This window comes from Argiope bruennichi, chromosome 8, assembly GCF_947563725.1.
Source record: "Argiope bruennichi chromosome 8, qqArgBrue1.1, whole genome shotgun sequence".
In the NCBI taxonomy this organism is placed as follows: Eukaryota; Metazoa; Arthropoda; class Arachnida; order Araneae; family Araneidae; genus Argiope; species Argiope bruennichi.
In genome coordinates this window covers 13269947-13285262 of record NC_079158.1, presented here as the reverse complement: position 1 = coordinate 13285262, position 15316 = coordinate 13269947, and the positions used below count along the sequence as shown (strand labels likewise).

Sequence of the window (15316 nt, the reverse complement as noted above, 5' to 3'; positions counted from 1 at the left end):
TCAGATCTTCGCCATACATGGAGGATAAGTTTGATACCTGGAAATTAAAATTTACATGCCGAGGAGATTTCGATGATTTCTTTCGAAATATAAATTTTGATACTCAGTTTATTCCAATTTCATTTATAATCAAGTGATTAATTCAAACAATAAAATAATTTATAGTCAATTAATTTTAACTATGTAATGAATATAAAAATGAAGTCCTTGAATGCTCATTTAACCGCCCCAAATCGGCTGAAGCAGGTGCCTATCTAAAAGGGTGATATCGGACTGTCAGGGCTTATAGGGTAAAATATCTCTTTGGAATCAACATTCAAAAATTTTAACTTTTACATAATAAAAAACAATGGAATATGTAATTAGCTAACATTAAATTATCAGTATCAATTAGATGACATCAGTATCAATTAGGTGGCATCAAATATAGGTATCACCAAACCAACATTTATTTAATTAAAAGGATTCTTGATTCATGGTTTCAATAATTTATTTTTAATATTTATACAAAATCTTGTTCCAATTGCATTGTAAAGTGATGAATTCTTTCATAAATTCCTCTCATTCTTTATAGCAAAGATATCAAACTCATTTTAAACAAGGTTTATACAGAAGACACACACACAAAAAAAATGTTTTTCTTTCTGGAGATTTTAAAAATGTCATATAAAAGAAGAAAGACAGACTGATATCAATGCTTTCTTCTTTGCACGAAGCATCTTCAATTACCCTCATTCCTATTTCAGGAAATATGTTGTCAATAGTATTAATTTCAAAATGATACAAGGTGAATATCACTAATTCTGTATCTGACAGTGAACTTATTTCATGTCATGTGAAAATAATTGCTCATAATCTATAATTACTTCAAAAGAGGAAAATAATTTTATATTTCAATTTTCAAATCTGTCTGGGAAATATACATTCTATATCTATGGAAAAAATTTCAAGAAATGAATAAAACTATAATTCCAAGGGTTTTAAATCCTAAAACTGTTCCATATACAACTCTTAGTCTTAAAATGTATATTTTTGATACCATGCAGTTTCTACTGAAGAGTTTAATTATGAATTTAAAAAATTACAGTAAAAATGTATTATTTATAATTTTATTATACACTGTTATGGCTACTGGACCATTAACACATTTTCTGTGACTCAGACTGTTGTTTTGAGGAATAAGATATGTGATGGCTTAAAAATGAATAATTTGTTCACATTTTTACACTTAAATTTCTAAAACCATTCAATAAGAGAATTTTGTACGATAAATGTATACTTGCATACTTCTAAAAATACTCATCAAAAATGGTATACAATGCAAATAAGATTATTCTAATCATTATCACTAACACAGTTTTTGCCATACATGAAAATTGTTATTAATAATAATGTTCTATATTATTTAATGGGGTTTCTCATCCTGTGTGTTGAAAGAAATTATTAAGTAATGAGCATATATATATGTAGTCTCTTTCTTTGTGATTTTATTAAAATTTTATGTTATTGTAACATGTTGTAAAATATTTCACTCTGTTTATTTTTTGTCTTATGTGTGTGTTCAATTTAAGATTGTGCAATATTATTTTCAATGTCTGAATACAAACCGTCCACCTATAACCTAAGAATTATTTGTTTTGTTTTGATTTAGCTTGTACTGTATGGCAACATCTTGTAAATAGTGTAGTTTGTTTTTGAATGTGTTTGTCCGTTAATAAAGAGCTGTGATATGCAATCAGGTCGTTAATTGCATTTAAGAACACTGATTAATACACTTTTTCGTGAGTATATCACTCATCTGGAGATCTTTTGATCATTTGAGTGAATTGTAATAGAAAAGGCGTCCGCAACGATATTTTTACTGACATTGTTTACATTTCTGGCGTTACGCGACAGGACATTGTTTTTGAATACAAACATGTTTAAAACAGCTAAGGGCTTCTTGAAAGAGGACTTGTTGTTTGTATCAGAAGAAATTGGAGAGACACTGCCTGATAAGGTAAAAATTTCTGAACTGAAAGATATTATTTTGAATAGCAAAGAGTATTTGGATGATCCAGACTTTGTGACAAATATTTTAGTAACGGCCGTGGGCCAGCGAAAACTAAAAGAAGAACAAAAACAAAAGCAAACAGAATACGAAGAAAGTGGAAAAATAAGAGAACACGAACTGGAATTGGCGAGAATCAGAGCAACGTTGCCAATTACAGGTGAGTCTCAAAATACTGTTATATCTGGTGCTAAAAAGAAATTTAATCTGCCAAAATTAGAATTTAGACAGTTTAATGGCGATATTAAAGATTGGCTACAATTTTGGAGCCAATTTCAACACATTCATAACGATGATGAAATCGCGCCTGAGAACAAATTTCAATATCTTGTGCAAGCTACTGTAAATGGATCACGAGCCCGAGAAGTAGTAGAAAGCTTCCCGGCAACAGCAGCCAATTATGCCAAAGCAGTTGAAAGTTTAAAAGCACGATTTGGGAGAGATGAACTATTAGTAGAAGTTTATGTTCGGGAATTATTGAAGTTGATAATCTCAGTTCAGAAACATGAGAAAATATCGATGACATCTCTCTATGATAAACTCGAATCTTATCTGAGAGCCTTAGATACTTTAGGAGTGACTACTGATAAATGGGTTTCAATTCTTTATCCCATGGTGGAGTCTTGTTTTCAAGAGGACTTTTTGAAAGCATGGAATAGAAGTGCTTCTTCAGCAGTCTCAACTGATGCTAAAGACCGTTTAACCAACTTGATGACTTTTCTTAAAGCAGAAACGGAGGGCGAAGAAAGAATTAATTTGGCTATGGCTGGTTTTGGCTTGGGTGCAGATGAAAATCGCCCCCAATCATTTAAGAAAAAAGTAAGAGATTTTCCAATGGAAAAAGTACCTACAGCTGCCAATTTATTTACTACAGCTTCAAAAGAAGTGAAGAAAGAATGTGTTTTCTGTACTGGGAAACACTCGAGCCCAGACTGTTTTCAAGCTCAGAAGATGAGTTTGGCTGAAAGGTATAATATTTTAAGAGAGAAGCAATGTTGTTTTGCTTGCTTAACACCAAAGCATACATCTCGTTCCTGTAAGGCATTTTTAAGATGTGTAATATGTGGGAAAAAGCATGTCCCACTTATGTGTGAGTCTCTAGAGGCTAAGAATCAAGATTCATTCAAGAGTGAGAATAAGAGGCCAAATGTTGAAGTTAATATGGCCAACAACACTTCTAGTCCCAGGGTGTTCCTCCAAACGTTGAAATTAAAAATGGTGTGTGGTAACAAAGAAATCCCAGTTAGGGCAATTCTAGATTCTGGGTCACAAAAGACTTATGTATTAAAGAATGTTGTTGAGAGAATGGGATATATCCCACTCAGAAAGGAAATTCTGATGCACTCATTGTTTGGGGGCATTAAATCTGACAAGTGCGAACATAATTGCTATAGGATAAAACTGAGAAATCAAGACAACAGTGTTACATGCAACCTGGAAGCATTAGACCAGCCATCTATATGTGACAAAATTTCATCAGTCACTCCAGGTTCATGGATTACAGAGCTCCGTGAGATGAAGATCAGGCTATCAGATGTAGGGGAGGAGCCCCAATCTGTTCAAGTGCTTCTTGGTTCAGATGTGATAGGGAAGCTCATGACTGGCCAGCGTAGAGTTCTATCCTGCGGGCTTGTTGCCATGGAGACACTACTTGGCTGGACTCTGTCAGGTAAAGTTCCTGAGAATGAGATGTCATCATGCAATGCTATGCTGGTGGCCTCCCTATTTGTGAAAGAGATGGATATCTCCCAATTATGGAGATTAGATTCCTTGGGGATCCAAGATCCTTCAGAACAAAAAACCAAAGAGGAGCTTCATAAAGCGTCTATGGAGCACTTCTTAAGAACTGTCAAGGTCGATGAAGAAGAGCGATTCCTTGTCTCCCTACCTTGGCTTGACGGTCATTTGCCTCTTCCAGACAACTTCAATTTGGCACTCAAAGGGTTGCAAGTGACAACCCATAAGCTGAAGAAGGAAAACTTATTTCAAGAATACGGTGATGTCTTTAAAGAATGGGAACGAGAAGGCATAATTGAAGAAGTTCCCCAAGAGGAAATAAAGTCTGCTTGTCACTACCTGTCCCATCGACATGTGGTGAAGCCGAACAGCACTACGAAAATTAGGCCCGTCTTTAACGCTTCATCAAAACAAAAGGGAGCGGTCAGCCTCAACGACAGTTTGGAAAAGGGATTAAACTTGATTGAATTGATCCCTTCCATGTTAACAAGGTTTCGACTGTATAGGTTTGGCATTTCGGCTGATATACGGAAGGCCTTCTTACAAATAAGTCTATATAGGGAGGATCGAAATTTCCTGCGATTTTTGTGGCACAGTGAAGAAGGAGAACTCATACATTACCGACATTGCCGAGTGGTGTTTGGTGTTTCCAGCAGCCCTTTCTTGCTTGGGTCAAAAATCCAATACCACTTGGAGAGAAAGTTGGAAGAAGCGCAGCAAGGCCGTGGAAGATACCCTGAGTGCATTATTCAAAAGTTGATGAACAGCTTTTACGTGGACAATTGTTTAGCAAGCGTCAAAACCCAGTCGGAGCTAGAACGATTTATTGATGTAGCCACGGAGATCATGGCTGAAAGAAAATTCGACTTACGAGGGTGGGAGCACTCTAGCCCCTCTGATCCAATAACAAGTCCTACAATCATCCTGGGAACGATTTGGGACAGACATTGTGATACTCTTTCAATAAATATTCCTGATTTGAGAGAACTAATGGAAGAGGTAATCACGAAAAGAAATATTCTTGCTGCTTCCCACAAAGTGTTTGATCCCTTGGGGATTACCAGTCCAGTGTTGCTACTACCAAAACTCTGGCTACAAAATTTGTGGAAATCTAAAATCGGTTGGGATGAAGAAGTAGGTCTAAAAACACGTCAAGATTTTCTGAAGTGGCTAATGGAGCTGGAATATTTGAAGCATGTTAAAGTACCAAGGTGGTTACACTGTGATAGCGGATTTGAGCATATTTCATTGCATTTTTTTTGCGACGCAAGCAAACTAGCCTATTCTGCGGTTGTTTTCCTACGAGTTGATAGTGGAAACTCTGTACACATACAACTGGTGCAGAGTAAAACTAGAATTGCACCTTGTGGGAAAAAGGAAACAACTATTGCAAGGCTGGAACTTCTTGGTGCTGCTATATCTGCTCGTCTTTCTTCCACTGTCTTGAAAGAGTTTCCAACATACGATGTTTATTTCTGGACAGACTCTACTACTGTGCTGGCTTGGTTGAAGAGAGAAGAACCGTGGGGTATATTTGTTTACAACCGTGTTCAAGAAATTCGGAAGCTGACACCAGTCAAAGCCTGGAGACACGTTCCTGGATCACTGAATCCAGCGGACTGTCCGAGTAGAGGGTGTTCAGCGAAGCAGCTTTGCAGTTCGAAATGGTGGGAAGGTCCCAGTTGGTTGTATCTTTCGTCTCATGAATGGCCTGTTAGTGATGTTGTAGTAGATGTCAATGAGGAAGAAGTGAATAAAGAGAGAAGAGCTATCGTGACCTCTATGGTGAATATTCAAACAACAGATATAAAGAGTGAATATTTTTCCACCTATAGTAGAAACATCAGAGTAGTGGCTTATCTATTGAGAAGACTCCTGATTTACCTACTGACCGTGTTCCTGATTCACCTGCTGATCATGTTCCTGATTTACCTGCTGACCAGGTTCCCAATTCTCCTGTTGAAAGGACTGATATTTCTGAGGAGATACACCATACCAAAACCAGATTAGGAAGGACCATAAACGTTCCTCGTAAATTGGACTTGTGAACTCCTTTCAATTTTACAGATTTCACGAGGAATTAAGTGTTATAAATTTCAGTTTGTTTTATATTGCAAAGTTCAGTTTGTAACCCTTCACTTTGCAAGGTGGGAGTATGTAACATGTTGTAAAATATTTCACTCTGTTTATTTTTTGTCTTATGTATGTGTTCAATTTAAGATTGTGCAATATTATTTTCAATGTCTGAATACAAACCGTCCACCTATAACCTAAGAATTATTTGTTTTGTTTTGATTTAGCTTGTACTGTATGGCAACATCTTGTAAATAGTGTAGTTTGTTTTTGAATGTGTTTGTCCGTTAATAAGGAGCTGTGATATGCAATCAGGTCGTTAATTGCATTTAAGAACACTGATTAATACACTTTTTCGTGAGTATATCACTCATCTGGAGATCTTTTGATCATTTGAGTGAATTGTAATAGAAAAGGCATCCGCAACGATATTTTTACTGACATTGTTTACAGTTATTATTATAAACATTTGTACAAGACAATTATTGATAGATGTGTTTATAAGAATATATTTTCTAAAATTAAGTCACATTTCTTAGAATGCGTGCAGAAGTTTTCTCTAAATATTTCATCTTTCTTATTCCATGCCATACCATTTAGATTAGTACAGCACATATAAATTTAATTACATTATACAGAAATAAACAAATATTAAAAGTAAAGAATCTTTTTAATAAAGCAATATCATTTTTAATATTTGCTTATTTTTGTATAATGCTTTTGAAATGGCTAACATAATTTGAAGAGGAGTAATGATTTTTTGTTAATTTTCCTTGTATACTTTAAGTAACAAAACATATATTAATACAAATCTTTAAATAAAGTATTTTTTAGATTTTAAATTTAAAAAAAAAACACCACAAATAATCATAAAAATACATTTCTTTTTTTTAAATTAGTTCTTTTATAATATATAACTAAGTATTGCTTGATATAAAGTAATTTTTTTTTTCATTTAATATAGTATATATTTACATATTATTAAAATTATTTTACTATCAGAAATGGAGAAAGCACAAGATATATCACTTCTGATCCATTTTTTTAAAAAATAATCTCTATTATAATTATAATAAAGATGAATGTATGTGTGTTGACTCTTTACAGGCCACATCATTTGACCTACAGTGTCAAATTTTGTATTTAATTGAAATTAAGTACAACCAATATCCAGACAAACCAGCCATGTTGGAAAAGACATCTAATAAAGTTGATAATTTTAAATTCTAACATGATTTTTTTATTGGCTATATTTCTATAATAAAATCACAGCTTTTGACATTTAAACTTTATATAGATGTGCTTCTTTATATGATGATCAAATTCTGATTAATATAGAGAGTTCTAAAACATCATCATAAGATCCTATGATTTACTAATTTTATCAGCAAATAAAAATATTAAAAATTGTTTTTATTAATAAAAACTAACATTTTCATTTCAAATCATAAAATCTCAGTTATATGTCAGTAAATATTTTTATTGCAATCATAAACATTAATAGATCAAAGAAAACTCCAAAGGCATTCAGCTGACTATAACTATTGAATAAATCAAAGATATTATTTTGTTACAGAATTCCTTTCTTTGCATTTGTTTTACTAAAAAATATGTTTCATATTTTATTTCATAGATAAGTGTAAATAATTACATTTTCCTAGATTTTTTTTTTTTTTTGTGTGAACCTATTAGTTTTAGTTTTTTTGTAGCCGATTAATTTCAGCTTTTGTTAACATGATAGCAAAAGAAAGAAATATCATTTTTTTTTCCCCTTTATATAACCATAATGCATTTTTGCATGTTATATGTCTTGAGTGTGTATGTATGTATATATACAAACATATTGTTGAAACACATGTTTAAATTATTTAAAAACTGACTGAAAATTGAAAACAATTATTTTTTTTATTGTAATATTCTAAGGTTATTGCCAAAAACAAAGACAAATATAACAATAAAAAAACATGCAGAAATAAGATAAAGAAAGTGAATACGCCTTTTAAGTTGGCTGTTAATTAATAAACAACAAGAAAATGTAACAATTTTAATAAAAAATAACATTTTTAATTCCTATAAGAGGATTATTTCAGATGCAAATGAAAACCACTTTAATTGAATTTTCATTTCCTATTACACAAAAAATTTACAGTACATTTCAGCTTACATTAAATAAAGCTACCTACATTTAAAAAGGTTCTTGAAAATTAGTTCTCCATTCCAATTTTAATGCAGAATTGATTACTTCAGCTGAATCTAAAATACTTAAAAGGAACTTTCCTAAAAGTTAAAAGCTTAAGAGAAAGCTAGATAATATCTAGACAGTCACTTAAACCTAACCATTGGGAATGTTATTCCTTTATGAGAAGACAAAATAAATAAAATGAGATTTTTAATAATGCAAGCAACAACATGAATTCTTAACAATTTTTTCAACCCTTCAAGCACATAAAAAAGCACACACATCAATATCTAGAATTCATACCATAATTTTATAATTTATATTATAGATTCAAACTCCATATACTTACTAGGAAGTTGGGTTCTCCATTCTCACATCAATGCAACACTGATAATTCGCATTTGATTGTTACTGAAACTGAAATAAACAAGGAATTTTCCTAAAAGTTAAGAGCTTACGTGAAAGCCAGAAAATGTCTAGACAATCATCTAAACCCATTTGGAATTTTATTAATTTAAAGTTTAAAATATTAATGGTGTACAGTCCAATTCCAATTTTTTTTTAATTACTTAAAGAAATGTAGCGAGCATACAATGCTGAAAATGTGTATTCAAAACAAAACTAGTATTTTAAAAATTTATGCCTGCAGTGATTTGTACAAACATTAATGCTCTAAAAGCAATTATATCAAAATTTTCAATCAATGATAAATTATTTAATTTTTGATACAAATAGTAACTAATATAGACACCACAATTAAAATCATCTATTTGTTTTACATGAGGTGGAAAAACAATCTGACAGTGGCTATATGAATCGAGCGAATAATTTAATATTATACACCAACAGTTTATCAATGTTGTGGTATCCTTATCTGGCTTATAACAAAATATTCAAATATTTTATTTTTCAAATCAGCTATAATTAAAGTCCAATGGGAATTTAAATTTACAGAAATTATAAGAAAATCAAAATTTGCTATTTCTTGAATCCAAGGAAACTGAGGAATGTTTTTTTTTTTTTTTTGATTAAAAATCAAAAGAGAGTGTAAAGATTCTATAGCTTTGAAATTTGTGAATCTTCTAGTTAATACAAAATTAAATGCATCAATAACTAAATTGTATAGCAAACCTTTGATGATACAGATTTAAGATATTTTTCTTCTTTGACAGTAACATATGGATCTAAAGATTTTAACATATCAAATGAAAGATCAATATTATTAATAGTTAATATTGTAGCAGTTGGATTTGTAACATTAAACTTATTAAATCTATAAAACATATCAAGATTAATACATTCAAAATTTTTAACATTAAAGTATTTTAAATCTGCCTTTTGCACAAAAAGATTATTAGGTTTATCAAGAAGTTCTTAATTTAATTTTTGCTTCTTCGTGCAATTTTCAAGGGCCAAGCAGTTCCTTTTTTTTCTATGAAAAGTTTTTAAATACGTAATCTGAGGATTAATTTTTTCATTAGGTGCAACATAAAATTTAGATGTAACAGAAGCCAGATTATTTTTAAGATTCAAAACCCCACTCATACCAGCTACAAAATTATTCAACTAATTACATTATTTAACTTGATATCTTTAATCTGAGAAATTTCTATGAATTCTGATATTTCTGAACATAACTTTTTGCACTCTGTTTCCTTTGATCTGCACTTCTCGGTAGATAACATGTTGGGATTTAATGTTTCACTTAAAATATCAGAATTAATAGTAAAACTATTTTCTTCAACAAATTTATGAAAATCATCAGTTATGTACATATTAGGTTTGGAAGACATTAAATGAATTTTATGTATGTGCTTACACAAGTTGCTGCAATCTTCGCAAGAGTAATGATACAAACGACTGCACAATTAATATTTGAACATTTAAAGCTGCAATGATCCAATAAAACACAAGCATCTGCAATTTTTCTCACTACATGTATCTTTCCTTTTACAGATTGAGATTTAACCTCCCAATGATTGTCATATTCAATGACATCTATATTCTGAATCCTTACAGCCCTGTCATGTTTCTCTTTAACAGTTTTAGTGAACTTCGATGGCGCAGGAATATTATTAATATTATTACAAATATTTAAAAATTGATCCCTTTCCATTTTCAAAAGAGTCGAAACAAGATCATCTATCCGCCTGTTATAATTAAGTTCAAGATATATTGTTTTTAACTGATTGTGGAAAGATTCGCAATAATTGTTTGTATTGGTATTACCATGTGGAAATCGCATGTGCAGTCGATAAACATAGAAAGTTTATTTTCAAAATTTATTTCAGACACTTCCTTCATTATTTTTAATAACTTGTGTAACATTCATTGAACGCGAAACTTATCACATACTTTTGAATTTAACTGCCTTTTCCAAGCATGAACAACGTAATATTAGATGTTTTATATTTGGTCCAAATACAGAATTAAATGCTTCAAAGGAATAACTGTCCTCATCAGTCATTACAGAATTTACATTCAGATCAAGAAACCGAAAATGTAAATTTGAAAATAAAGCAATTAAGGTATGGTAATCCAAATCATTAGTGATAAAATGTGCAACTGGATAATCTTGACCATAATCATCCTGAACATGGAGAGAAAGAAGATAAAAGTCATAAAAAAGTTTGTACTATGAGTTGCATCAATACAAAGAATTTTATCTGAATGCTTAACTAACATATCTTTCTGTGCTTTAGTCTGTAAACCTAAAGCAAAAGAACTGTCAAAAATTGGCAAATTATCTAAATGTGCAGGGCCCCAAATTGTTTTTGACTTCTGTAATTTAAAAATTAAAATAGGATTGCATGGCTCTTTCCTTAATTCCTCTACTATACAAGAAACAGACATGGCATCATTGGTTGGCTTAATTGAATTGTGCAAGCACCTCAAATAGTTCTGTATAGTTTAACGAGATATGAAAGCTTCCTTTTAAGGAAAAAAATTTCTATTATCTCGACATCCTACATCACCAAGTAATAAAATTACAATTTTTGAAATGGGAAAGGAAAGTAATAAGTAAGATTTAATTAAATCGCATGAACTTTCCTTAAGGGTTTGATATTTAGTGTTCTTGTAACCGACTTGATAGTTATAAATGGAATAATATGTAAACTATATCAAATTCTTCTATTCATATACACAAATCTTAAGGGAACAACTTATACTGAAAGGAATTGGACCCTTTTTATCTTTACGTTTACCATTTCATTCTGCCCTTGAATTAATCCTTGATTGATATGACAGATTAAAAAAATTGACATGAATAATAATAGAAAGTTTTCTCACCACATATTTTTTTACCAGCTGATTTTTTAAAATAAATAAATATGAGTACAAATAGTTTCAGATTCTAACCAAATTTTAAAACTTGTCCTAGAATTGAAAGAATGTTTTGGTGTTTTTAATGTCATGCACAGCATTAAGATGCTTATTTAAATTCCATACACTAACATAAGCTTTATTACATTCTGCACAAAAATATGATTCATGCTTCTTGTTACCGGTACAATCATTTTTTTTTTTTTTTTGTATTCATTAAAATATTCATTACTGCTATGAAATCTACCACACTCTAGACACAACTGGGGAAAATGTTCACATTTATCAGTTAAATGTTGGTTATCTTAAGTTGTCTCGACTGGCACTAAACATAATTTGTGCGTTTTTACAATTTCTGCTTGAGAACTAACACTAGCCTCCAATAAATTATTACAATTGCTTTTTGCAGAGTTAAAACATCACAAACTTTTAGTTTACAGCGTTTTAAATTATTTGCAAAAGAGGATCTTGAGGAATAAGATTTTAAGCATACTTCACATTCTTTAGGATAAGTACTCTTAACGCGATTAACTAAGAACTGTCTTTCAACACATATAAAACAATTTGAAAAGTTATAAGGATTTCTTTGTCATTCTCAATTCTTAATGTTTATCTGGAGATCAATGTAAAAATTAATTATAATTCTATCATCAGTGTTAACATTTGACACCATAGATGTCTTCTTTTGAATGGCAAATGTTGTCAAAGGCAACCAATTATGTGCAATGCTGAAGTACGCTGCAAATAATTGTCAAATTCTGAATTTTTAAAAATTACTTGAAGCATTTAAAAATAGTAAATACATGATAAACTAAAAAAAAAAGGTTCAGAAGTCTGAAATAAATTAAATCATAAAAGGAAAAGACTTTACTTATTTACAATAGATCAACACTTATAACAATTAATAAAAAAAGAGCATCTAAACTTTTCGATAGTTATTGTTAACTAATACATTAATAGCCCAATAAAATAATAAATTAACAAAATCTACAAATATTATATATTCATTACACAATATTATTATATAACTGAATAATTAACATTTGATAATATTAAATTTAACTATGTTAAGTGTGACACTCATGAATATGAGCCAACATTAACTCACACAGCCTGATACTATAATTATTTCTATATTTTAGCCTATGTGCAAACATTGCTTCAGAAATCAATTTAAAACCATAAACAATTGAGAATATTTGCTGAATTTCATTTTGAAACATTCTTAAATAATTTTCTTAAAAGGTCAATGTGCTAGGCCGATGAAAAAAGGGAAAAGTACAGAGGGATGGAAAAACAAATATGTAACAAAATTTTTGCTTTCTGATGACTGATCAAGGAAAGGGAAAAAAAAGAGCTAGGAACATGTAGATGGTTCCAAGCATAGTGGAATTTATAATATTCTACTTAAAAAATGATATATTAAACAAAATTTAAGTTATCATTAATATGAAATAACATTAAACTATATTCTAGGTAATATTTACCAAGAATCTAATATTATCAAATGTAATTATTATTACGTCTATAAAGTACAAATCTTAGAGACACATAAATAAAATAAAAATTCAAACTCATAATACTATTAATAATAGTCAAGCCTAACTGGACATTTCAGAAAAAATCCATGCTCAATCAGAGAAACATTAATTCTTTAAATGAATAAATAAATCTACACCTAAGTGAAATATTATGATAATATAAAAATCATGGTACAATTCACTACATAATTTAATTTCAATGATTTTTATATAATTATTTAATTTTCCAGATACAGAAATGTAGGAAAAACATGTTACAAAATGCTCACATAATGATTTTAATACTGTATCATAATTATCTTCCTATTGTCTCTCTTTAAACTAATCTTATTAATTATCTCTTTATTTTTATTTTTTAATAATTATTTGCATTTTCTATTAGGTTACTTCCTTATTTGATTTATGAATCAGTTATCTTTCTTCATTAGCAATACTGAAACACTTTTTAATGAATATTGGAAATACTAATATAAAAGTTGACATATCTATCACAGAAATGTAATAAGTATGGATAACTTCCTACATTCTTACACGGTACTATAAATGCATTAATCATCAAAATAACCATAAGATAAGTTTAAATATCAGTAACTGAAAATGATTAATACTAATTACAACATTCAGAAAATATTCAAGTATATGGATTAGAATATTTACTTAAACTCATCTAATCTTATCACTCAGATAAGAGTCAATATCTTTTCGATGAAATAAAAATTCAGTTCCCACCAATAATCAAATGAATAATGCTATATCTTATAGCATTTTATGTGAAAAGCAGTAATTGATGCAGGTCCTCAGTTCGAGGCTCGAAGCCAGCAAACATTTTTATATCATTTTCTTTTTTTTTTAAATTTATTTTCGCCAGTTTTCTCCATTTTTCCTAGATATAAAATGAATAATTCCAAATCATATACGTCGAAAATACAATTTAATTTCAAATTATTTCTATATTTACTCGAAATTTTACGAGCCTAGTTCACGCACATGCGCAGAATTCATTCGTATTCTTAGCATTGTGGTTTTAGACCAGATTGACACTGTATTTCAAATTTGACTGGACATTGGTTATGAGAATATTAGACTCTTTAGAAACTCTCAGGTTAAGAGGCACGGTGGCTGGGTCGGCAGAGTGTATCGCTTAGTATTGCTTGTCTTCAGATCGAGGCTCGAAGCCGACAAACATTTTTATATAAATTTCTTTGTTTTTTAAATTTATTTTCGCCAGATTTCTCTATTCTTCCTAGATACAAAATGAATAATTCCAAATCATATACGTCGAAAATACAATTTAATTTCAAATTATTTCTATATTTATTCGAAATTTTACGAGTCAAGTTCACGCACATGCGTAGAATTCATTCGTATTCTTAGCATTGTGCTTTTAGACCAGATTGACACTGTATTTCAAATTTTACTGGACGGTCATAATGAGAATATTAGACTCTTTAGAAACTCTCAGGTTACGAGGCACGGTGGCTGGGTCGGCAGAGTGTATCGCTTAGTATTGCTTGTCTTCAAATCGAGGCTCGAAGCCGACAAACATTTTTATATAAATTTCTTTGTTTTTTAAATTTATTTTCGGCAGATTTCTCCATTCTTCCTAGAGATAAAATGAATAATTCCAAATCATATACGTTGGAAATAGGATTTAATTTCAAAATATTTCTATATTTACTCGAAATTTTACGAGTCTAGTTCACGCACATGCGCAGAATTCATTCGTATTCTTAGCATTGTGCTTTTAGACCAGATTGACACTGTATTTCAAATTTGACTGGACATTGGTTATGAGAATATTAGACTCTTTAGAAGCTGTTAGGATACGAGGCACAATAGCTGTGTCGGCAGAGGGTGGCGCTTAGTTTTGCAGGCCTTCAGTTCGAGGTACGAAGCTGACAAATATTTTTTATATAATTTTCTATATTTTTTTTTTAAATTTATTTTTGCCAGTTTTTTCCATCATTCCTAGAGATAAAATGAATAATTCGAAATCATATACGTTGAAAATAGAATTTAATTTCAAATTATTTCTATATTTATTCGAAATTTTACGAGTCAAGTTCACGCACCTGCGCAGATTTCATTCGTATTCTTAGCATTGTGCTTTTAGACCAGATTGACACTGTAATTCAAATTTTACTGGAAAGTCGTAATGAGAATATTAGACTCTTTAAAAGTTGTCAGGTTACGAGGTACGATGGCTGGGTCTGCAGAGTGTGGCGCTTTGTTTTGCAGGTCTTCAGTTCGAGGCTCGAAGCCGACAAACATTTTAATATAATTTTGTTTTTTTTTTAAATTTATTTTCGCCAGTTTTCTCCATTTTTCCTAGAGATAAAATGAATAATTCCAAATCATATATTTCGAAAATACAATTTAATTTCAAAATATTTCTATATTTATTCGAAATTT

At 30.5% G+C, this 15316-nt stretch overlaps 1 protein-coding gene across 1 annotated transcript; it reads left to right on the top strand.

Annotated features, from left to right (window-relative positions):
* The first annotated feature begins 1918 nt into the window (after nt 1–1918).
* Nucleotides 1919–5835, top strand: LOC129981487 (uncharacterized). Its single transcript, XM_056092338.1, has 2 exons — nt 1919–5572; nt 5626–5835. Exons 1-2 carry the CDS (start codon nt 1919–1921, stop codon nt 5833–5835), a joined length of 3864 nt encoding a protein of 1287 aa, XP_055948313.1.
* Nucleotides 5836–15316: the final 9481 nt, after the last annotated feature.